General features: G+C 42.8%; 1 protein-coding gene across 2 annotated transcripts in view; it reads left to right on the plus strand.

The window, feature by feature from the left end:
- The window catches only part of prkceb (protein kinase C, epsilon b), a 144,713-nt gene that overhangs the window by 22,033 nt on the left and 97,988 nt on the right, over positions 1–24,692 (plus strand). For both annotated transcript variants that reach the window (XM_077236384.1, XM_077236385.1), the window contains exon 2: positions 15,740–15,803. In XM_077236384.1, coding sequence (XP_077092499.1) covers positions 15,740–15,803 — 64 coding nt within the window. The remainder of the gene's footprint in view (positions 1–15,739; positions 15,804–24,692) is intronic.

Consider the following 24,692-nt stretch of genomic DNA (forward strand, 5'->3'; position numbering starts at 1 on the left):
AAGCAGAAAACACACAGTTCGTGTGTGTCACCCGGCGTCAAAAACCTTGAGCACACTTCAGAAAATGGTCAGTCCTCTCTGTGCGTTTCATATTGAAAAAAAATGTTCTCACCATAAATCCTCCTGCAATTTTACAGACAAACAGTCCCTGAAGACGAAAAGGTGATTATCATGTTTGCAAGGTGCCCTTTTATACTTCCAGGTCGCATGTTAATCATTCATGCTAATGATTCACGGGCTGTCGCCAGTCAATGTGATTGCCGTAATTTGATTGGGATTTCAGACACCTGTCACGCCTGAGGCGTTCCCCTAGCGTCATTCGATGCAGTGCGAGTTCCCTTTCGAAAGGGAATCACAATATGTACACATTCATTATCTGATGAAATCGGCTTCGTCAATGTTTTTTATCCTCTCACATTGACAGTTACTAATTATTACATTGCATGAATCATGTAAATTATAAGCCTATTTTTAATTAAAACTGGCGAAATTAGACAATTTGCCTGATTATTTTTGTTGGTTGCGTAACATTTATATCCTAAAACAGCTTTCATATATGAAATATTTAGTGTAGCTATCTCACACTTTATAACCATTTACTGAAGCGTTGCACTGGAATTCGCGCTAACTCAGCAGCATCTGTGAACATAAAGCCCGCTTACAATGATTTGATTGGTCATCTAAAATATTTTGGCATTGACGAGCGGTGACAGACAGACCACAGATGCAGCTCAGAAAAGAAGATCTTGGTTCTGTGCAATATCCTTACTGCACTAAAGTAGAGTTAATACTATATCAGGCTATTATTTCATTTATTATATACACCTCGGAAAAATACAGAGGTCCGGACCTCGGTGACCTCATAGCTGGCTACGGCCATTAGTGTAACATGCATATTCTGTTATGTTCTGTTTTTGTTTCATTTACACTGTTCCCGGTTGCCTGTGCTAGTTAGTTGTTTGGTTGTTAATTAACCCCACACCTGTTTCTAATTCAGTTAATTATCTCTCACCATGTATTTAACCCCTTAGTTCATTTAATTCTTTGTTTGGTCTTGTTTACGTTAGTTTGTGGTTGCGTTTCCTGTGTATTCTGTATATTTGTAATTAAAGATTGTTCTAGTTGCATTATGTCGTTGTGCGCTTCATTGCAGCTACTCACCCGTGGTTCTTCCTTGAAAAAATAAGAGTGGAGATGATGTTATCAGTGTGTTTGTCTAACTTCTGGCTCAGTTTTGGATGGGACTACAAGTTTGTACAAGTTTGGACAGGACTACAAGTTTCCATTATACCTGGAGAAATCCATTAGTATTCTACCTCAGGAGTAGTTGCATGACTGGTACAAGAATTTCCAGAAATTTGTGATTTGAAATCAGCCATCTCTAAAAAGGGATTTTTGACACGTTTGAGGAATAATAGTTTGCATGGGCATGATTATAAACACAATGTAGCTGTAAAAGTGGACTGGTAGATGAGTTTACTTGTCCGGCGTGATGATAGCAGATGTCCCTTACAACCTCTTTTTCCCATTTACTAACTGTTAACAAACAAAACAAAACAAAAAGTAAAAGCTTAAAAAATCTCAAGTGGGGTATCAATAATGTATTTTATGTCATAGAATAAAATGTGAAAATATCTCAAACTATTGTTCAACACATACCTTATTGTAGGCATTTAACCAAAAATCATATCAAAAAAACCTATTGACTTCAGGACGATGGAACCGGATAATTCTTTTACAGGTTTTCCCCTACAGAAATATTTAATCCCAGCAGCATTTTATTGTAGTGTAAGGAACCAACATTTTGTGCTATTTATTATATTATTATTAATATGTCTTTTATATAATATTTTTTTTATTTTCTTTTTTCAATTTTTGTAGATGGCATTTAGATGGCTCATAATGAGGTTTATCTTGTGGGCAGGACTAGCCCAACTGCAAATGAACAATCTTTATGGGCACCTGCACAAATTTCAGTGTCCATTTGTTAGATATAGTGCACACATTTGAGCACGGCCCAGTGGAAATAGCTAATTCCAAATGCTTGGTAACAAATATGGGGATTTTTCGCAAGTGGTACATGAAGCATCCCTAATAACACAGCACTTATTCTGACTTCACGTCCTTTTCAGAAGATCTCACTTTTGTAATGTGCTTTCAAGCAATTTTGGTCGGAACAAAATTAATCTGTTGGGAAATTACATATTCACTTACTCTAATGGAACAAAATTAAGAGAAAAATAATGTGCATTAGGTGTGCAATCAATGATTTATCTTGGTATTTTATCATTTATGAGCTGCCTCAACAGTTATCAGAAATGTTATCTGTACAGGTTTTCATTTATTCCCTGTGCAATCCAACTCGAAAAGTTAAGAGTCTCAAGACTCAAAGAAAATACTTTCACCAGTTAACACGGTACACACAGCTTCCATGTGCGTTTATCTCTGAACTACAATCAATCATACCTTGGCAACATTAAACCTGTTTATTACCCAATTGAAACCCAAATATTTCAGCCGCTCTTATGATCAATGCTAAAGGCCCTGAAACAAACACTGTGGACATTTAGCTGCTGCATAAATACGTTTTGTATTTAGAGACTTGAAAATGAAAATATTTAGTTATCGCAGGGATATTATTTCTCTCTGTCCAGGTTTATGTGTATGTTTGTGTTTCAGTGGAGTCTCAATTAGCTTGAGGGATCTGGTGTGCGTCACCCCTCATATGAACACACACTCCGCAAGCGGCTAAACACACTGTCATCCGAGAGATAAAACACAACATGCCCCTGTGTTCTGCCTGGACAGCTGTCCTCTTTCACCTGTGCTTGTTTTCTCTCTTTTCATCTTTCATTATTCTCCATGTTCTTTCCTCACGTCATGTCTACATAACAGTAAGGGTGTGCGATATTGAGGAAAATTATATCTCAATATTTTGGGGCATTTTGTCGATAATTAAGACAATATTTTGGTGAGTGTGTAATTGGAACCTTCAGGTTTAGGACTGCCATGGACAGCTGACTCCAAAAGCTTTTGATATTCTTCATATTCTATGCAGTTAGTTCACAGCAGTGAAGTTTAAATAGATTTTTATCGTTTGTGGGCATTTTTACCTTTATAAGGCCAATTTTTATTTTTTTAACCTGATTAAATGTATGCGTCATCTTTTATGTCAGATTTCTACTTTTAATCAATAAATTCAATTAGAATTAAAAGACACTATAGAGCTGTTACCAATCAAATTAAATCCATAATGAAAATATCTCTTAGCAATGCAGAGGTGGCATAGAAGCTGCCTCTTTAGATCTTTTGATCTATGACATACTCTATTTAACCTACAGGTACAGTTGCATTTGAGATTTATGTTTTACACATTGAATATTGAATTATGAAATAAGTTTTGAAAAATTGAGATAACTTAAATTATGAAACTAAAACGGCCAGTTTGGTGGCGGCAACTCACTCTTAATGAGTGAGTCATTGGCTGTGTCTGAAATCACAACTTGAATAGGTACTACTTAATATGAATGTGTGTGTAGAATGAATGTAATATGGACATACTACTGTACATTCGCCATGCTGTCATTATCACGTGACCTACCAACGTTAGTTGTGTTACTTCACTGCCATTGACAAAACCTCTCCTGTGGCCTCATGGGATAGTAAAGTGCCTATCGTATGCCAATCTTGCCAGAACTATAGACCTTATGTAGCTCCGCCCCTTTTCAGAGCTGCGCTCGTTGTCTTTTGTCTTCCGGTCTGTATTTTCACAGCGATTCTGCTTATTTATGAATGAACGGCTCGTTTTAAAATCTTCCCGGTCTACTGACATTTGTTAAGACATTTGGGGTGGTGATGGCGCAGTGGATAAGACACATGCCTTTGGTGTGATAGACCCGGGTTCGAATCCACTGTGAGACACCAATGTGTCCCTGAGCAAGACACTTAACCCCTAGTTGCTCCAGAGGCGTGTGACCTCTGACATATAGCAATTGTAAGTCGCTTTGGATAAAAGCGTCAGATAAATGTAAGACATCTCCTTTAAACATTTCAATCCTCATGATAACTTTCGTTAATTTTAAATTAAGTAAATCCACTTCAAAAGCTAATTACTCCTGGACAGCAATGGAAGTTCGAAGACAATATTCTAAAGATGGCTGCGCCCTCGTTTCTCTGTCGCATAAGGTCTATAAGTTGTACGAGTACTTTTAGCCTCGGACATTTAGAATTCGGACATACTTCTTTTGTCACATACTGTTTTTCACCTATAGGAAAGTATGCGATTTCGGAAGCAAACATTGAGTCACTCATTCATCTGATTCGATCAAACGGCTGATTCATTCATGATTCATTCATTCTGCTCTCTAATCGCTCTTGTGGTACTTGGATGTGACAAACCGATCGGTCTGTGCAGTGCCGCTTCAAGTCGATCAAGCCTATTGACTGTCTTAATGAATGAGACATTGAATCAGTTTTTCAACTGATTTATTCAGTAACAAAACACAGCTGTCTCTTGCTTGAAGATGCAAAACAGTTCTGCTGTGGCTTTGTTTGGAACTATTTTCATAGCAAAAACAGTTAATCTGTCATTGGTCAGCATTATTTACTGGAAGAATAACATTATATACTTCACCTTTAAGTGTGATATTTATTTTTGAATATGAAGGATCAGAGAACTGGAGGGAGGAGGTTGAGTCTGACACATGGTCAGAGGTTGTGTGTCTAGGGTCGAGGCCAAAGTGACCGTTCCTCCAGCTGTCTCTTTATTAATGATTGACAGAGATGAAATAAACACCCTCTTTGTTTCTATGTTGTCCATTATCAGTCCACATGTACACACACACACACACACACACACACACACACACACACACACACACACACACACACACACACACACACACACACACACACACACACACACAGAACTGTGTAATCCCTTTTGAAAAAGAAGTGTGCTTTATTTTATTATATATATATATTTTTTTTTTCTAAAACTGTTTTTGCGGATAATATAATATTACTGAAATAAAGACCATTTAATTATACTTAAAGAGAGCACACTTTCTTGACTTAAAACAACACAAACACTGCACTTTTTATAAATAACGTCAAATTAAGTTTTACCTTAAAGTAGAATTCAAATCCTTATGTGCTTTTTAAGAAAGTACACTTATTTTGATACTAAATCACATGTAAAGTACTTTGTTATCATTTTAACTGTAGTGTTATTCAATATTATTTTTTTTAATTAATATATTTTATATGTACATAACTTAAATGTACTTAAAATAATTACAAATAGATATAAATGCATTACATACAAATTTCAATAGAAATTAAATTAAAGCATGTTTTAGTTTTACCATAAATGCTTGCCAGTATACATACAGCAGTATACTTTAGCCATATTTCAAAAACAATTGTAAGTATTTATGAAATTACATATAAAGTTAATGCATAATGCTCCCCATAATGTTCATGCATTGAGTCAGTAGGGGGAGAGTAGGCGGCCTTTTACGATTTTTTTCGATTACAGCCTTTTTCGATTACCTCGAAAAGTACATCGAAACTTACATTGAAAGTAGAGAAGATCAAAATGTATTAGACCCCGTTTACACCGTATGTATTAGACCCCGTTTACACCTGTATTTAGAGTCCGTATTTAGACACCTGCACTTAGCATCTTAATACAGGTGTAAACAGCTTAAGTGGGTCAAAAAAGTATAGATCTATTACAATAGTCAAGTCAAGTCAGCTTCATTTATATAGCGCTTTGAACAATATGGACTGTTCCAAAGCAGCTTTACAGTGATAATAGGAAATTAAAGGAAATTAAACAGAGATTGTTTTGGCTTAACAGGAGCTCATAGAATAAAGTTATTGTCCAGCTAAAGTTAGTTTTGATTGATTCACCTCCATTGCAAAGATCATTAGATATTAACTTAGGGGGCGCTAACACGACACCATTTTAACAGAAAACCCTTAACGCGTTCCGCCCCGCTCATTCGCACAACAGTGCCTGGGCAATGTATATATATATATATATATATATATATATATATATATATATATATATATATAATTTATTTTATTTTATTTTTTATATTTGAATAAAAAATATAAATCTATATTAACTCGCCTGCCACTCTAGAGAAAACATATTACGTTACTAGGGTCATTTCAGAGAAACAGGAGATTCAAGAAAAAGTCTCAATTTGCTCTCTTTTCAGTCACTTTGCTGTCAAGGAGAAATTATTTGAGACAAAGAGATTTTTTAGGAGTTTATGTACCTAAACATAATTATTGTATGTGGCCGTGTGGAGGCGGATGAGATGAAAGTGCCTGAATTTAATCTAGCTGAGCAATTTCATTTTGGTGCGTGCGTGTTTGCATGCGTCACTGTGTGTCAAAAATAAGCTGACAGAAATGTTTACATTTGTATACTAAAAAATATTTACTGTATATGTAATAAGGGAACATCTGGATGGTGTCAAACACACGTCTCCACCTCACACAGTTGCACCTCTGCTGCAATAGGACAGACTGGAGTTGGCACGGTTTCTCTGTTAAATATATCTGGTGGAACAAACATCAAGATCACCCAAATAGATGCAAATGAAACCTTAAATTGTTGAGTAAAAACAGCCACATTCAATGTTACAAAATATTTCCTAAATTCATACAGTTAATTAAGGAGTAATTCGGCTAAAACATTGCCCTCTGTCATCATATATTTACTGTATTCCAAACCTGTATGACTTTCTTTCATTTTTGGAACACAAAACTGCTCAGTGAACAATACGATTATAAGTGAATAACTTAATTTTCAAAGGTTATTTTGGACCACGTTTAATTTCATCACTGTAAAAAAAACCTGGCAGGTGTGGTTGCATGAATAATTCTGCAAAAAATATAATGCAAATCAAATTTTATAAAAAATAGCTTTTTAACAAGCTGAAGTATATACTAGTATTCAGAAGGTGCATAGAGTCATTCACACAAAAACAAAACACCATCATGTTAACACACAACACTTAATTAATGCAATAAATATTCATTAAACAACAGAAGATGAGCCAAATGTATAACTGATAACAAAAACTATTAAAACATATTTGAACATTTATTTAGCAAAACATATTTATTTAAAAGAAATAGCTTCAAATGTAAAGTTTAGGGAATCCTGTGAAGTGCTGGGAATTCTGGGAATATTTTTTATTTTTATTTTTAAAAGTTTTTCACTGTAAATTATAAGCGGATTTGTTATTTTTTACTTAAAAAAACTGTACATTTAGCAGTATTTTACAAACTATATCTTTTACAGGTTTTCCCTGTATTTAGAAAGGTAGCTTGGCATATTAACAGTTCCCTTTCGAGGGAAACTCGCACTGCGGCGTTAGAAACGACTCTTTCCCACTAAAGACTAGTAATGATGATGAAAATTCAGAAAATGCCATCACTGTCAGGTGGCTGTAGTAAATCGCACGAAGAAGGATACAACACAGAACAGTATTTAATTCAATAATCTAAAATACAAAGCAGATAACACTGAGAGAAAATAACAACCACATAAAGATGACACGGAACAATAGACAGAGGATACTGAAGACTTAGGGTACGTTTACAAGACAACTATATGCTTAAAAAGGACAAGTTTTTCCTTTAAGTTTTCCTTGTACAGACGACACCATTGTCAAAATGACCCCAATTCACACGGATTCGCGAAAACGACTAAAAACGCTGTATTCTGCTGCCAGGCCATTAGATGGCGATGAAACACTATAGGCTGAACACATAATATGCATGTGTATGACTTCATCGTTTTCAGGGATTCGCGTTTTTGTTTTTTCATGGAGACCGTTTTCAAAAACGTGCGCTTTGAAACCCTGTTTTCAAAAGTTTTACATTTTCAGGCACCCAACAATAAAAACTAAACAGACTATAACATAATCATGACAAGCACAGGAATAAATTGCATTTTAAAATATATAACAAAAGAAAACAATTATTTTGAATTGTTAAAATATTTCACAGTATTACTGTTACTTGTACTGCGTAATATCTTACGCTATGGGGAAAACCTCTTTTCCACGAGATATTGAAGCTAAAAATTATCCTTAATTTTGAATTAATGTAAAACGCTGTGCAGCAGTATGCAGATATAGGCAGGACGGCTCGCGTGCCTATTGGCTGCCCTGCGGCAACAGCAGCAGCCTATCGAGAGAGGCGCTGCGTGACACCATCCTATGGGGGCATTTCGCGCCCATTTCGTCACGTCCCGCCAGAAAAGGCGCAAACTCGCCCTATAAATATAGCTTGATAAGGCTGGTACACTGATTTTCATCTCTTCAGCGAAGCATCACGCATCGCTGGATCCGGAGTGAGAAGCAACGCCGTCTGAGGACAAGCACACAGCGGGACGAGCCTTTGTGTCTGAAGTCGCTGGCACCGCTGCCTTTAGGCGCCGTACCTGCTACGCTTTCCGGCGTTATATCCTTTCATTACTGTGTGTGTGTGTTCGCCGCTGCGACACACATTTTTTCACTGTCTCTCTCTCTGCTAAAAGAGCTGCGTCTTTTTCAAGATGCAAAGATCCTGCGGCTCGTGCCGAGCCACACTCAGCGACGGGGACCGTCATGTCATCTGCGTTTCCTGCCTGGGTGAGGATCATGCGGCTCTCGCTCTCGTCGACGGCGGATGCCCTCACTGTGAGCTACTGCCTATGGTGACTCTGAGGACTCGCCTGGCATCCTTCTCAGAGCCTGCACTTCAGCCCGCCGTAGCGCGCGCCGTAAAAAGCACCGTGCCCAGCGCGGCCCCGAGCCTTCTCCTGCCCGCCAAAGCTTGCCGGTTCGCCCGCCAGCTTCGCCGGCATCGCTCGAGTCCCTCCCCGACGGACAGCGGCCGCCGTCCGCCGCCGCTTCCGCCATTGAGGTCGACGAAACAACCGAGGTCTGTTCTCTCCTGGCATCAGATAGTGAGGAATGGGCGAGCTCTGTGGACCTCCCCCCTGCTAGCCGCGAGCCTTCTGGAAAACGAGCCGGCATTGAATCAGAGCTGATGCGTCTGGTCTCTCAAGCCGTCGACAACCTCGGCATCGACTGGGAGGCGCCAGCGCAGCTTGCGCGCAACCCGACTGGACGGATGCTTCCTCAAAAAGGACCACTCGCCGTCACAATCCAGGCCCGCGCCTTTTCTTCCTGAGCTTCACGCAGAAGTCGCGAGGTCCTGGGGCGCCCCCCTCTCGGCCAGGGTGCGTACCTCTGTCTCGGCTGCATTCTCCACTGTGGATGGTGCGAAAGACAGAGGATACCTTTCTCTTGCCCCAGTGGAAGCAGCGGTAGCTTCCCATCTCTGCCCGCCCTCTGCTGGACGGCGAGCGCAGACGACGCTACCATCTAAAGCCTGCCGAGTGACGTCAACCATGCACGGTCGCGCTTACACCGCCGCCGGGCAAGCCGCGTCAGCTTTACACACAATGGCCATCTTGCAGATCTTCCAGGCCGAACTTCTCCGAAAAATGGACGAGGAAGGCGCTGAATCGATCAGCGTTGCAGATTTGCGGAGCGCTACAAACCTGGCTCTACGCGCCACAAAATCAGCTGCACAGGCCATTGGGCGGAATATGGCCTCTCTCACCATGGCTGAGGGACATCTGTGGTTGACGCTGTCTGAAATGACTGAAGCGGAGCGCTCTGTATTCCTCGACGCGCCCATTTCGTCAGCTGGCCTCTTCGGATCTGCCGTCAAAGATTTCGCGGACAGATTCCAGGAGGTTCAAAAGACATCACAGGCGATGAAGCACTTCCTCCCGAAGCGCTCTAGTTCCGTAGCAGGTCGCTCTAAACAGCCGCCTGCCAGGAGCACCCAGCCTCAACCCACACAACCCGCCGCCGCTGCTTCTCAACGCCGCCATGCCCGAGAACAGAAACCGCGCTCTCGCTCTGCTGGACGCCGCCCCCCTCAGCGCGGGCCCCGGCCGAGTATTGAAATCAAGCCCGAGGTCTCAAAGCCTTCCTAGCCTCTCTGGGAAAGCGAAGGTGTTCAAATCCCGCTGCGGCCGGATTTTCACCGAAACGTTTCTCTCGTCCAGTTCCATGCAATGTGACTGTTCCAGCGTATTTAGCAGTCAACAAGCCGGTCCATTTACCCGCTTGGCTGCACACAAAAGCCGTTTTTACGGCTACCCAGATAAATCCAATAAAGAGTGTATTTTCTGGTGTTCCGGCCACGGCCGACGGTGTTATGAGTGTTGTAAGAATGCCCACGTCTCAGTGCCCATTCCCACACACAGACACAGCCCATCACAATACAGGGCTAGCACAAATAAAATCGACTCATGTCGATTGTGCAATAAATGTAGTGTACGTGCCCACAATACAGTGCCCACAAACACTACACGAAACATGTCCCACGGTTTCTGTGAAAACGAAACCAACACATATTCAATCGGCGCGAGCCGACAGTGTTCTCACTGCAGTGAGTGTGCCCACTATCCCGCGGCCACATTCCCGCACAGACATGCCGAACACCACGGGGCTCGTCCCGCTCACCTTCTCTACACAACCTGTCAGAGAGAAGCCGAGCGCGGTCGGGCTGCCCGCTGTGATCAGCGCACCCCCCGCCTCACACACTGCAAACACAGTGTCTATTTCTCAGCACACCGGAGCTCTCCGGCCGCCGCTATGCCGTGGCCAGAGCCCAGATTTCATTCTACCTCTATCTATTCGATGCGTGGGCAAACCTTCCCGGGGTATCAAAATGGGTGCTGAACACTATAAAAAGAGGCTATTCGCTGCAGTTCACTCGACGCCCCCGCCTTTGCGCGGCGCGAGTCGAAACGACGGTAAAAATCTACTTCAAGCCGAGATAGCGAAACTACTGAGCAAAGGGGCTATAGAACCTTTATCTCAGGCTCAGAGCGACGGGGGTCTATACAGCAGGTATTTTCTGGTACCGAAAAAAGACGGGGGTCTCAGACCCATTCTAGATCTGCGACGGCTGAACAAAACGCTCATGAAGCGCCAGTTCAGAATAATTACAACCAGGAAAATCCTCGCGCAGGTTCGCCAGGAGGACTGGTTCATGTCAATAGATCTGAAAGACGCCTATTTTCAAATACAAATAGCGTCACGTCACAGGCAATTCTTGAGATTCGCCTTCGAGGGCCAGGCATACCAATACAAAGTCCTGCCGTTCGGCCTGTCCCTGGCACCCCGTACATTTACGAAGTGCATGGACGCGGCTCTCGCACCCCTGAGACTTCAGGGCATGCGAATTTTGAACTACTTGGACGATTGGCTGATTCTAGCTCGATCACGATCAGAGCTCATAGAACACAGGGCCACATTACTCGAACATCTCGAGAATCTGGGTCTCTCAGTCAATTGGGCGAAGAGCTCGCTGTCTCCCAGCCAGAAAATTTCTTTTCTGGGAACAGTGATGGACTCGCTATCCATGGCAGCGCGTCTGTCGCCAGAGCACGAACGGGACATTCAGCGCGCCGTGAAATCCTTTCGCCGCGGCTCGATTGTCCAGCTCAAAAGATTCCAGAAAATGCTGGGCCTCATGGCCTCAGCAGCTTCAGTGCTCCAGCTGGGTCTGCTTCGCTTCGCATGCGCCCACTGCAGCTGTGGCTGAAAGCGCGAGTTCTGCCCGGGGCATGGACCGCTGGTCGGTTTCGCCTCCGGGTCGATCTGAAATGCGTCTCAGCTTTGAAACCTTGGCAGAAAACCGACTGGTATCAGTCAGGTGTGAGTCTGGGGACTCCCTCGAGTGTGACGGTGGTGTCCACGGACGCCTCCACCTCGGGATGGGGAGCGCAGCTCGAGGGCAGACCGTTCTTTGGCCAGTGGTCAGAACGGGAAAAGCTCCTACACATAAACTGTCTGGAAATGATGGCAGTCGACAACGCGCTATGGCGCTTCTGTCCCCAGATAAAGGGCCACCACGTCTTGGTCCGGTCGGACAACATGTCAGTGGTGGCATACATAAATCACCAGGGCGGCATCAAGTCCCGAAACCTTTACAGGCTAACGGAACGCCTCCTGGTCTGGGCTCAGCACAACCTGCTTTCGCTGAAAGCGGCGCATGTGCCTGGTCGCCTGAATCTGGGACCAGACAGACTGTCCAGAAACAATGTCCCAGCAGGGGAATGGTCGCTGCACCCGCAGACGATCCAACTGCTGTGGGAGACATTCGGCAGAGCGCTGGTGGACCTGTCTCACTCCTGCCTCAAGTGCTGGAGCGAATCAGGGAAAACGGATGCCCAGTGCTGCTTGTGGCTCCGCTCTGGACAAACCAGACGTGGTTTCCGGTCCTGATGCGGCTGACCAGCACTGCTCCTTGGCCAATACCACTGAGGAAAGACCTCCTCTCTCAGGCCAAGGGCTCGATTTGGCATCCTCGCCCGCAACTATGGTCCCTGCACGCATGGGCCATCAACGGGTACCCGCTAACCTCCCGGAGGGAGTGTTTAACACGATCACGCAGGCGAGGGCCCCGTCTACTAGACGGCTCTACTCCTCGAAATGGTCTGTGTTCTCTGCCTGGTGTCAAGCTCAGGGCTTTTCACCAGTAGACTGCGGGGTCACGGAAGTACTCTCCTTCCTGCAAGAGCTACTGGATAAGGGCAGGACCCCATCCAAGCTCAAAGTGTACATGGCGGCCATAGCAGCGTTCACAAAACCTGTGTCTGGCCAGTCACTGGGGAAGAACGACCTAGTCGTGCGATTCCTCAAGGGAGCTCGGAGGCTGAACCCTCCTAGACCTCCTTCAGTCCCGGTGTGTGACCTTTCTACGGTTTTGGAAGCCATGAAAGGTGCCCCGTTCGAGCCAATCCATTTGTCAGACATGAAGCATCTGTCTTTCAAAACAGTGTTTCTTTTGGCTCTCGCTTCAGTGAAGCGCATAGGGGACTTACAAGCGCTTTCTGTAAGCGCGTCATGTATGGAGTTTGGGCCTAATGACTCAAAAGTCATACTCAAACCAAGGCATGGGTACGTGCCCAAATCCCTCAACACACCGTTCAGGGCCCAGGTTATTTCCCTGTGCGCTCTCTCGGCTCATGATGAGGAGGAGGATGCGAGTCTCCTTTGCCCTGTCAGGGCACTGAGAGCTTATGTGTCCCGCTCGTCTGCCGTCAGACAGACCGAGCAGCTCTTCGTTTTGTTCGGCGGACGCTCCAAGGGACTGGCCGCATCGAAACAAAGCCTATCCAGATGGATAGTCGACGCCATAGCACTGGCTTACACTTCTAAGGGCCTGCAGTGTCCTTTGGGTGTCAGAGCGCACTCCACGAGAGGCGTTGCCTCGTCGTGGGCGTGGTATTGTGGGGTTACCTTGCAGGATATCTGTACGGCTGCGGGCTGGGCCTCGCCGTCTACATTTATAAGGTTTTATAACCTAGAGGTTCCCGCCTTACAAGCCAAGCTTCTGTCGGTATAGAATTCAGTGCTATCTGCCCCGCTGTGCCGGCCCAGATGCTGAGTTTTGCTTATGTATCGGTCACTGAGCGATAAAACGGCTCTATGGGTGTTGAATAACCCGTACTATTACCCAGTTCAGGCTGAACATGTTCACCCTGCCTGTGTCAAACACTATTAACATAACTAGCTCCTATAGGATGCTATTTCATGGGGAATGATGCTTGCAGCCTCTCTTCTCCGACTCTCTGTGAGTCTATGGTGATTATGCACTACATGAGCCCCGGGCTACTGCCCTTGGGACCTTGGTGTCGGATCCCAGTACGCACGGCGTTTTGCATTGTGTTCCCCATAGCGTAAGATATTACGCAGTACGAGAGATACTCTCGTAAGAGAACGTACTCGGTTACTAACGTAACCTCGGTTCTCTCTAGAGAGGGAACGAGTACTGCGTATCTTGCCGTGCATACACAGCTCTGGTTCGCTTCGGCGATGAAAACCAGTGTACCAGCCTTATCGAGCTATATTTATAGGGCGAGATTGCGCCTTTTCTGGCGGGACGTGACGAAATGGGCGCGAAATGCCCCCATAGGATGGTGTCACGCAGCGCCTCTCTCGATAGGCTGTAGGCTGCTGCTGTTGCCGCAGGGCAGCCAATAGGCATGCGAGCCGTCCTGCCTATATCTGCATACTGCTGCACAGCGTTTTACATTAATTCAAAATTAAGGATAATTTTTAGCTTCAATATTTCGTGGAAAAGAGGTTTTCCCCATAGCGTAAGATATTACGCAGTACTCGTTCCCTCTCTAGAGAGAACCGAGGTTACGTTAGTAACCGAGTACGTTTTGCTGTATTTTGATCAAATAAATGGCTTGGTGAGCATAAGCGACTTCTTTAAAAAGCATTAAAATAATATTGCTGACCCCAAACTTTTTGAACTGTAATAGACGTGCATTCTGCCTGATAACATACGGTTTTGTCTCATCTGTTTCACCATGATAATGTATGTGATTTAGTGAATATTTAAGAATCTCAGCTATTTCACTTTTGATACCGACACTTTTGGTATTGGCATTTTATTGTGTGCGTGTGCTTGCAGCAGGTTTTTGTCTTTGCACTGGTGCATCCTGTGTAAAACCTGTGTTGACTGCATTAACATGATACAGCTCGCCTCTAACCCAACTCCCACACACATCCTCACTCTCTCTCTCTCTCTCTATCTCTCTCTCTCTCTCACTTTACTCTCATAGCATGTACAAATCTCTCCACTCATCCCCACATCCTCCCTCCATTTCCTGCTTTAATCTGGTTTTGATGGAACAGCCGTTATGCTGTCATTAGCTGCTGAGAGGAGAAGTGGGCCTAATATCAGTCATTTCAGCCTCAACACAACCCTCACAGGGCTCATGTTCACTTAGATACTGTGCTTTTTCCTCTGCTGGTGCCACATACTCAGCATTTATTCGGCTAATCCTGACCATGTGTGCTTGTTTATTTCCATTAGTATCATTACTGATAAGTTAGGCTTTCGCAGGTAGTGTGCAAACCTAATGAAGCATGAAATCACTGACACTAATTTATTGTATGTATAGTATGCACATGGATATATTTTTTTAATACAACAGAATTACATCTGAACTTGACCGTGTGATCATCATGCATTTTTGTTTTATGGAAAAAAAGCGGCATTGACATTTTGATAATATCTTTTTTGTTCCACTGGAAAAATTCTAATGGGTTTTTGAGCTTCATGAGAGTGTGTAAATGATGACTGACCTTACGTTTTGGGTTTTTGGCTTTCAAAATCCACTTGGTTCAAATGGGCATGAAACTCACCCATTTCCAACATGGTGGATTAATCCGATTATTTAAAACACCAGCATGTTAGCCAAAAATAATGTATTTTGTTCAATAATGTAGTAATAAAATGCTAAAACATATTTATATACAATTTAGCATATATTCAACTTTCTCAACAAAGTTTTTAGTTTAAAAATATATATGATGTATAATATACAAGCAAAAAAGCAACAAAAAAAAGGTATTCTGGTACAGCTAATATAGTTGGATTCTTTGTGATGAATTCCTAGTTTTTACTTATTTGTAAGTGTTGGGAAATTATTGGGAGAAATTGTAACACTTATTATTGTTATAAAGATCCAGTCTGCTTTTTCAGAAAATGTGTTTACTCTAGAACATTAAGTTGACTCTTAAAAATATTGCATTGAGTATAGAGGCCAGTGAAGATTATTGAAGATGTTCCTTTGCTTTGCTGCTGAAACCTAATTTTATTTTTTGGATGGTCCTAATAGATAGACTTGGAGCCAGAGGGGAAGGTCTTTGTCATTATTGACTTGTCCGGATCAACCAGTGAAGGTAAGACATCCTTGTAAACTTTCTGTGATCGCATTACCTGTCATTTAAAGACTGCTTGAATCATGTCCCTGTTAACCATTATACCTAATACAAGATTTCTTATAAATACAGACGTCCTGTGTTGTCTGACACAGTAAATACTCACTGGACGTTTGAAATAAAAAGTAATAAAGTGATAGTGACCAACACAATGTATGTGGCATTAAGGTTTCAAGATTAATTTATTTTTTAAATAAACTGAACAGAGTGAACACTCAAAGCTGAAAATGGCATAGTTCTATTAACATATGCCATTTTTTTAAATGCAGACTTCTGCAGAGTCTGTGCAGCTGCACTTTCTGCAAATCATATGAAGAGCTGCAACTTTCTGATCTTGATGTTGCCTCCAGTGTAGCTGGATTTCGAAAATAAAAACACTGTTGCGCGATCATTGGACCCAGATCCAGTGTGGCATTGATTCCACCCAGATAACCTCCCAGATGTGCCTCTATCACAAACACTTGCTACGCCCCAACTCCTATAATACCCCTGCCTTCCCTGGATACACATCAGAGATGGCCCACTTCAAGAGCTCCTTCATCCTCTTGGCTCAACTCCTGGTCCTGGAGGCAGAACATATGATCACTTGCCTCTCACACTGATCTAGACGCTGCATATCAAACATCTCCTTGTGGCTACACAGACCTTGTGTCAGCACCATCAGTGGTGGAATGGCACAGTTTGCAAAACTGTTAGGCAGGAATTTCTCCAGGAATAGTCATAGAAAGAGAGGCAAGCAATTGTAATGTTTTGGAAAGGCATATGTTGTATTTTGAATGGTTGTCCCTGAGATAAGATGCCACCAAGCATCTTAGCTACAGTAGCATAACCCAAAGAGGTTTAATAAATCTGGAAAGAGTTGACCATTAGGATTCCTATTCATGTCAATGCCAGTAGCTCTGGTGTTATGCAAGTCGCACAATATATTAACAAAGCTAAACATGGTTAACTTAAACATTTCCCTTCATTTTTTAATTTTTTTATTAAATTAACCTTCGGTTAGCAAGCTAAATGCTTTAGCCCAAAGTATACTTTGGTTTAACTCTTTAAGTTTTACAATGTAAATTTCATTATCAGTAGTATGTGCGTACTGTACATGCACAGATCATTTTTTCTAACTACACATGCTCTGTACTCTGAGCTTGCACATGCACCTTGAATTTGTCCACAAAGTGGGAATACTGGCCCAACCCTTTGTTTCAAAAGGAAATGGAAGAGAGCCCTGCTGAAATATCCAGCATTACTGGTCACCACTATAAGTTATGTTTTGCAAGCTGAGACTAGCATGGGATGCTGGTTGTTGGTTTTCTGATCGCTGTTGGCATGGGAAGCGTGAGTGCTAGTAGATCAGCTGTACACCAGATTGGTTTTGATTGAGATCAGCATGACTATGCTCTGGTCTAGCAGTTAGACCAGCACTATACCAGCTCTACCAACATAAACTAGCCTGGACCAACATTCGTGGAGTTCATGGAGCACATAGCTACATTTTGGAGAGAAATGGGGCAAACTCTGGACAAAAATTTAACTTGAGCATGAGTCAAATGTTATCAAATGCGTACAACATGCACTTCAGGGTTCAGCTGTCAACGCGGCCATCTATTATTGTTGCAGTATCCAGTAGTCTCTTCCTCAGTATCTTCCTTTTTTTCTTACCATGAAACAATAGCCAGTGGGAAAACTGTAGCCCATACCAGTGTTGCCATCTTGTGGAACAATTAATTGCAAAAAATTCACTGCACATGTGGTACACGTGGCAAACGGTTAGAAATAATGGCCATGTACGTACAGTATGTGTGTACTATATGGATGAAGAAATCTGTCACGCACACTGTACACATACGCTAGTGTACACATAAAAATGAAGTAGCCTATACTTTGAGCCTTAGCTGCAACTTTGCAGTAGTTGCATCTTTTAAGGAACAGGTAAAAAAAGTGTGTGTTTTGTTTCTGTGTCACTCTCATTCTGTTTCAGACTGTTTTAATTGGAACTTTTTCATTTTACTGGGAAACAGTCTATATGACTCATATTTCATTGCCTTTAATCGCCGTTTGCATCAGGAAGTGCATACTCAACATTTCGTTTTCAAGAAAGTTGGATGACTCATCAAAGAGTGGCAGAGAAGATGTGTTTATCAGCAGTTGCAGAATTGTAGTTTGTTTTTCTCAGAGTCTGGTCTGATGTTTAAGATATTGAGAATCAACCACAATAGATACTGAAGAAGACACAAAACATGAATGTCATGGTTAATAGGCCTTTGAAGTGTGTTGTGCATCACACTTTTGCAGGTGCCAATCTGTTTTGCAAACTGTCATTCTGCAGTTTCCAAGTGTAAATCTTATCTGGCAATCCTATCTTGTTCATGGCACTAGTAACTCGAAGGTCATGGTTTGATTCCCAGGAAAAGCAAGAACTTGTACAGTGTTTACCTTAAATGCAGTGTAAAGGCCAAAGTATACTTCGGATTTCCACGACTGAATGTGACTGTCTGCGCGATGTAATTTTCGTCATCAGGAGGGTCTTTGGACATCTGTGCACAACTGTCTGCATGCAGCCCAGTTTTTGTGTCCATGCAGATGGTGGGTGTACAAAACTGCATTTGCAAGTGACTTGAAAACGCGCTTGAAAACAATGTCCACTAGAAATGTCTCAACATTTTTCATTGTCATCTAGCTAAAATACATCTTAGACAAGATAAAATAAAATGTTTGTTTGACCGATGAGCTGAAGTTTGCATTTTCCAGCCAAGTGACCAGGTAATGGTACTTTTGCCAGTTTCAGGCAATGTTTGTGGGTCTATATACTGTTTTAATGTTGTTTATTGAGACTTCTGTTCAAATCAAACCTTTCAGCCAGTTTAAAGTGTGTTAACAACACAGAACTATGAGAATTTCTGATCCTAAATTCAGCATTGTCATACACTTTAGATGTTGCTGTGGAGACTGGATTTGACCCTGGTAATTGTGTATTACAGTGCCGTTTTACGAAATTCTTCAACATTCTTTAAAATATATATTTTTTGTGCTATGAGCCTACCTAGTCAGCAAATTTTAAAATTTCTGTTTTGCCATAATGATTTCATGTGATGTTACACGAGGAGCTGCTACTTCAGTGTAGTCATGTGCTTTCATGTTTCTGCTACAAATTCTATATGGCCATGTGCCTTTTTGACCACTGCCCAAAACCACTGAAAGTGGTCTGAGTGATTGGAACACAGAACGTTCTGCACTCTTTTATCTGTGTTTAGCATCAAGTTTCTTCTAATCCTCAAACACTACGTTTTAAACCCTGGTACATAAGTTGTCATGCACAGTATGCTGCTTGTTGAGAAGCAGTCAGACATGTGATTTTGCCCCAGTGGACTATAAGATAGGAACGCTAGCCATATCTAAAGACCTGAATAAAATAGAGACTTTTGAAAACACAAGTAATCAGATTTTTGTTTTCTCCTCCAAAAACACAGGCTTTCTTTTCCTTGGAACTGTAATTGGGAGAAATGCCTCTTGAAGTTTGACTTGGAGTTCTTTTTCTGCGTCTCTAAGGGTCTTTATACCTGATAATAAATTATTTGATGAAGACTTTTTTAAGCCAGATGCCAGCTGAAGGAGGTTACTTTTTTAGAAAACTTCAAATGCTTTAGGACAAGTGGAACGCATGTTCAGCAACTGTGTGGAGTGTTTGTGAATGTTTTTGTCAAACAAAGCAAGTCTGAACATGTAAAACCCCTCTCTTGGTGCATTTGCTTTTTTGGAAGTGGCTTGCCAGTGTTTTGAATGTGCATATCAATATGTAATTGCAGTGGTTTTCAGTTTGTGGGTCGTGGCCCAAAAAAATAGGTTACAACTTACACATTTATTCTAATAGGGTTACAGACAGGGAAAACTAAGCTAAATGCAAATAATAAAATGCAACTAACCCTATAATCATGCAGAGTTAGAAGAAAGAAAGTAAAACAAATAGGTTAGCTGTTGTCACTGACTTTTATTTTGTAGGGGTGTAATGGTATACAGAAGTCACGGTTCGGAATGGTATTCAGAAGTCACGTACCTCAGTTTTGGGGTCACGGTTAGATACGAGTTCGGTACAATAAGAAAAATGGTCACACTTTAATTTTGGGTAAAATGTTCACTATTAACTATGACTTTTGCCTCTGTAAACCCCTAATTACTGCTTATTAATAGCTAGTAAGGTAGTTGTTAAGTTTAGGTATGGGGCAGGATTAAAGGGGTAGTAAAACACAATTTCACTTTTCTAACTTTAGCTAGTGTGTGATGTTGCTGTTTGAGGATAAACAACATCTGCAAAGTTACAACGCTCAAAGTTCAAAGCAAAGGGAGATATTTGCTTTTAAAGAAATCAATTTCTAAGGACTACAGCAAACCTCTGGTAGGGACTCCACGACATTTCTCCAGGGTTGCTGACATCACTAAATCCACTAAACCCCTGTTCTGAGAATACTAAATAAGTGGGGCGAGGCCATTTTATATTGCTTTGGAGAAGAGTTGTTGTGGTATAGTAGGCTGTTGTTGCCGCAATGCCGTCGGAACGCTGTTATTTTCATCCGGATTTCAGGTCCACTTTGTTCAGCCTTCCTAGGGTGGGGGGAGTTAGGGATCAATGGTTAAAATTAATTTTTAACTCAGTATATTTAACTCATAATTATTACCCAAATCTCGCTCGCTGTGCTGCACATTTTACGGAGGAAAGCTTCCATAATCTTCGCAAGCTCAATGCAGGATTCGCACAACCGCTTGTGCTCAAAGATGGAGCAGTTCCAACTTTAAGAACAGAAGCTGTTGTTTACGGGCCTCAACCTGTAAGTATGATTTATTTTTCGTCGATGTGTTTTCCTGTAATAGTTCGTATTGTTAATTGAACGTTGTAGCAAGGAAGTAAACAAATTACAACGCTGTTTGGCTCTGCAAACCAGTTTGTTAAATGCTCATTCATAGTGACTTTAAAATCATCTAGGGTTGAGCTAGAGAGATATTTGGAGGAAACACATACAGATGCAAAAAGGCATAAGCCTATGTCTATTCCATCAGACATCCCACCTGTCAATCCACCAGAATACCAAATGGAGGTCTGTGCACCTAAGTGGAAAGAGATAGAGCAGGTTGTGAGAAAGGCAAGGGCTTCATCATCTCCAGGGGCTAATGGAGGTCCGTACAGAGTGTACAAGAGTGCTTCAGGAGTTCTACGAATTCTGTGGAAATTGATAAAAGTGGCTTGGGAAAAGCAGGTTGTACCTAGAGCATGGCGCAGAGCAGGGGGAGTCTTTATACCCAAAGAAAAAGATGCTACAAGCATCAGTCAGTTTCGCCCTATTTCACTATTAAACGTCGAAGGAAAGATTTTCTTCAGCATTATTGCTCAGAGATTGTCAACCTACCTATTAAAGAATGGCTTCATTGACACTTCAGTTCAAAAAGCGGGCATTCCAGGATTCTCAGGATGCTTAGAACACATCAGTGTTATCTGGCAACGAATTCAATCAGCAAAAAAGGAGAGGAAGGAGCTCCACGTGACATTCCTGGATTTGGCTAATGCATATGGTTCAGTGCCACATGAGCTTCTTTGGGCATCATTTGATTTTTTCAGGGTACCGATGTCGATAACAAATGGAGATTTGCAATTTAGTTTCTCAACTCCAGAATTCAGCACTACATGGCAATGCTTAGAGGTTGGAATAACTGGCAGGATGCACCATTTCTCCACTGGCTTTTACCATGGCAATGGAAGTAATCATTAGGGCATCAAAATGGGTAGTAGGAGGAGAGCGCTTGGCTTCTGGGAAGCGACTACCACCAATCAGAGCATACATGGATGACATGACAACCATGACTACAACGGTAGCCTGCACTAATCGGTTATTGGGGAAGTTAACAGATAATATTGAATGGGCACGAATGCAATTTAAGCCCTCTAAATCAAGGAGCATCTCCATAATTAAAGGCAAGGTAGTAGATAAAACATTCTTCATTAATGGTGAGGCAATACCAACAGTTTCTCAGAAGCCAGTGAAGAGTCTAGGGAGATGGTACAATGGGGATCTAAAGGACACAGTTCGAGTGGGAGAAGTTAGACGACAAGCAGTGGAAGGGTTGAAGAGCATAAACAGCTGTGCTCTACCAGGCAAACTGAAACTCTGGTGCTTTCAGTTTGGTCTACTGCCAAGGTTGCTGTGGCCACTGACTGTGTATGAGGTTTCTTTGACAACAGTGGATAAGCTGGAAGCGTTAATAAGTTCATACATCAGGAAATGGTTGGGAGTTCCACGCTGCCTCAGCAGAGTGGGACTGTATAGTAAAGGAGTATTGCAGCTGCCAGTCTCTGCTTTAACCGAGGAGTTTAAGTGTGCCAAGGTCAGACTGGAAATGACTTTAGCAGAGTCACGCGACAAATGTGTAAGGGAGACAGCCCCTGTGGTAAAAACTGGTAGAAAGTGGTCAGCAAAGAAATCTGTAGTAGAGGCAAAGGCTGACCTTCAAATTGGGGATATCGTGGGACAGGTACAGCATGGAAGAGGGGGTTTTGGGCTCAGTTTAGCTCCTCCTAAATGGCACAAGGCAGGCCCAGCCCAAAGGAGGAAGCTGGTAGTCAACGAGGTGCGAAAGCAGGAGGAGAGGATGAGATGTATAAAGGCCATTTCCCAGGCCAAGCAGGGAGAGTGGATGAGATGGGAGAGTGTGGAACAACGCAAAATGGGCTGGCAAGACCTTTGGTCAATGGAAGAGAGTAGGATCAGTTTCCTTATTAGGTCAACATATGATGTTCTCCCATCACCGCAGAACCTAAACCTCTGGGTAGGAGAGGATCCATCTTGTCCTTTGTGTTCATCACCTGCCACATTAAGGCACATTTTGACAGGATGTAAGGTGGCTCTTAGCCAGGGTCGGTTTACTTGGCGCCATGACCAAGTATTGCGATGTTTGGCTTTAGCATTGGAAGGCAAGCGTAGTATGACCAATAAATTGCCGCCTGTTCTAGCAAAACATTACACGCAGAAGACAATATTCCTCCGCCCAGGCGAGCAACCACCAAGAAAAGGTGCTAACACCAATTCTCGCCCAGGACAACTGGAAGCTGCTAGGGACTGGAAGATGCTGGTTGATCTTGATCAACGGCTTATTTTTCCACCTGAGATTGCCACCACTAACCTACGACCAGATATTGTTTTGTGGTCTGGATCAGCACGCATTGTTCAACTGATAGAGTTAACAGTGCCATGGGAGGATGCGGTAGATGAGGCATATGAGAGGAAGAAACTGCGGTATGCTCATCTGGCCACTGAAGCAGAACAGCGAGGATGGAGAGTCCAGGTTTATCCAGTGGAAGTGGGTTGTCGTGGTTTTGTGGCACACTCTACAACCCGGTTCCTCAGAGACGTCGGATTCAGTGGCCAAGAGTTGCGTCGTACAGTAAAGAACTTATCTGAAGCAGCAGAAAGGAGCAGCAACTGGCTGTGGTTGAGACGGAAAGATTCTAGCTGGCTGTGTACCGGCCGCCATGCTACGGTTTCGTAGAATTCTTGAAAACTTGAAAGGTCTGTTGGTTTATTTGTATAGGTTGTATAGTATTTACAGTCATTACGTTCCTGTGTATATTACGTGAATGACGGGTGGTTGGGCAGATATTGTGTTTTGCGGTAGGTGGTATGCCATACGGAACCGTTGCCACTGAAACTGCATTTTAACGCACCAGTGGGGCTCGACAGCCTTAGTCAAACGGGTTGGCGCGTAATGGTTGGGTTGCGGAGAGATTGTGAGATTGTGGTTAGGTCTCAGCAGCAACTGTTGGTTTATTTGTATAGGTTGTATAGTATTTACAGTCATTACGTTCCTGTATATATTGCGTGAATGACGGGTGGTTGGGCAGATATTGTGTTTTGTGGTAGGTGGTATGCCATACGGAACCGTTGCCACTGAAACTGCATATTAACGCACCAGTGGGGCTCGACAGCCTTAGTCAAACAGGTTGGCGTGTATGGTTGGGTTGCGGTGAGATTGTGGTTAGGTCTCAGCAGCAACTGTTGGTTTATTTGTATAGGTTGTATAGTATTCACAGTCATTACGTTCCTGTGTATATTGCGTGGATGACGGGTGGTTGGGCAGATATTGTGTTTTGTGGTAGGTGGTATGCCATACGGAACCGTTGCCACTGAAACTGCATATTAACGCACCAGTGGGGCTCGACAGCCTTAGTCAAACGGGTTGGCGCGTATGGTTGGGTTGAGGAGAGATTGTGAGATTGTGGTTAGGTCTCAGCAGCAAGAGGGAAGTAGAGGTCAGTAAGCTGGGCTGAGTTGAGTGGGGGACGGAGGGGGTGACTCTGGGACGCCAGAGTCACTGTCGAGCCCTCTTGAGGTGTCGTGGGCTAGTCGACGAAACACTGAGGACGGAAGGTGCCCACTTGAAGACCCTAGAGATGTTCCCTACTCCGCTCAATCCAGAGGGTTGTTATGGGGGGACCGCACTGTGGTTGCAGCCGTTGTGTGTGCTGACGCGCAATACACTGTATTAACACCAGACAGAAAATTCACGTCACCAGATGGAAAGAATGGATGGAGAAGCATAGGTTACTGTAAAGCTACGTCTTAGTTGGTGATTATCTTGGCGAAAGCCGAGTACAAATCAGCATGAAGTTTTAACATCTACTCTCGTGTAATGGAAATCATACTTAACGTTATCCGACAAACACCTAATGTTACAAACTTTTTTTTTAATCTTAAAAGCGAACTTGGAATTAGTGTGAATTAATCTTTGATTAGAGCTAAACATGGTTCTGTGTTTGATTTGGCTACTGTAGTAAAGCCAATGTTTAGTGTTCGTTTTGGGTTAACGTTAATA

The sequence above is a fragment of the Siphateles boraxobius genome, unplaced genomic scaffold, assembly GCF_051911475.1.
Source record: "Siphateles boraxobius isolate OS27281-9 unplaced genomic scaffold, OSU_SipBor_1 20, whole genome shotgun sequence".
Lineage (NCBI taxonomy): Eukaryota > Metazoa > Chordata > Actinopteri > Cypriniformes > Leuciscidae > Siphateles > Siphateles boraxobius.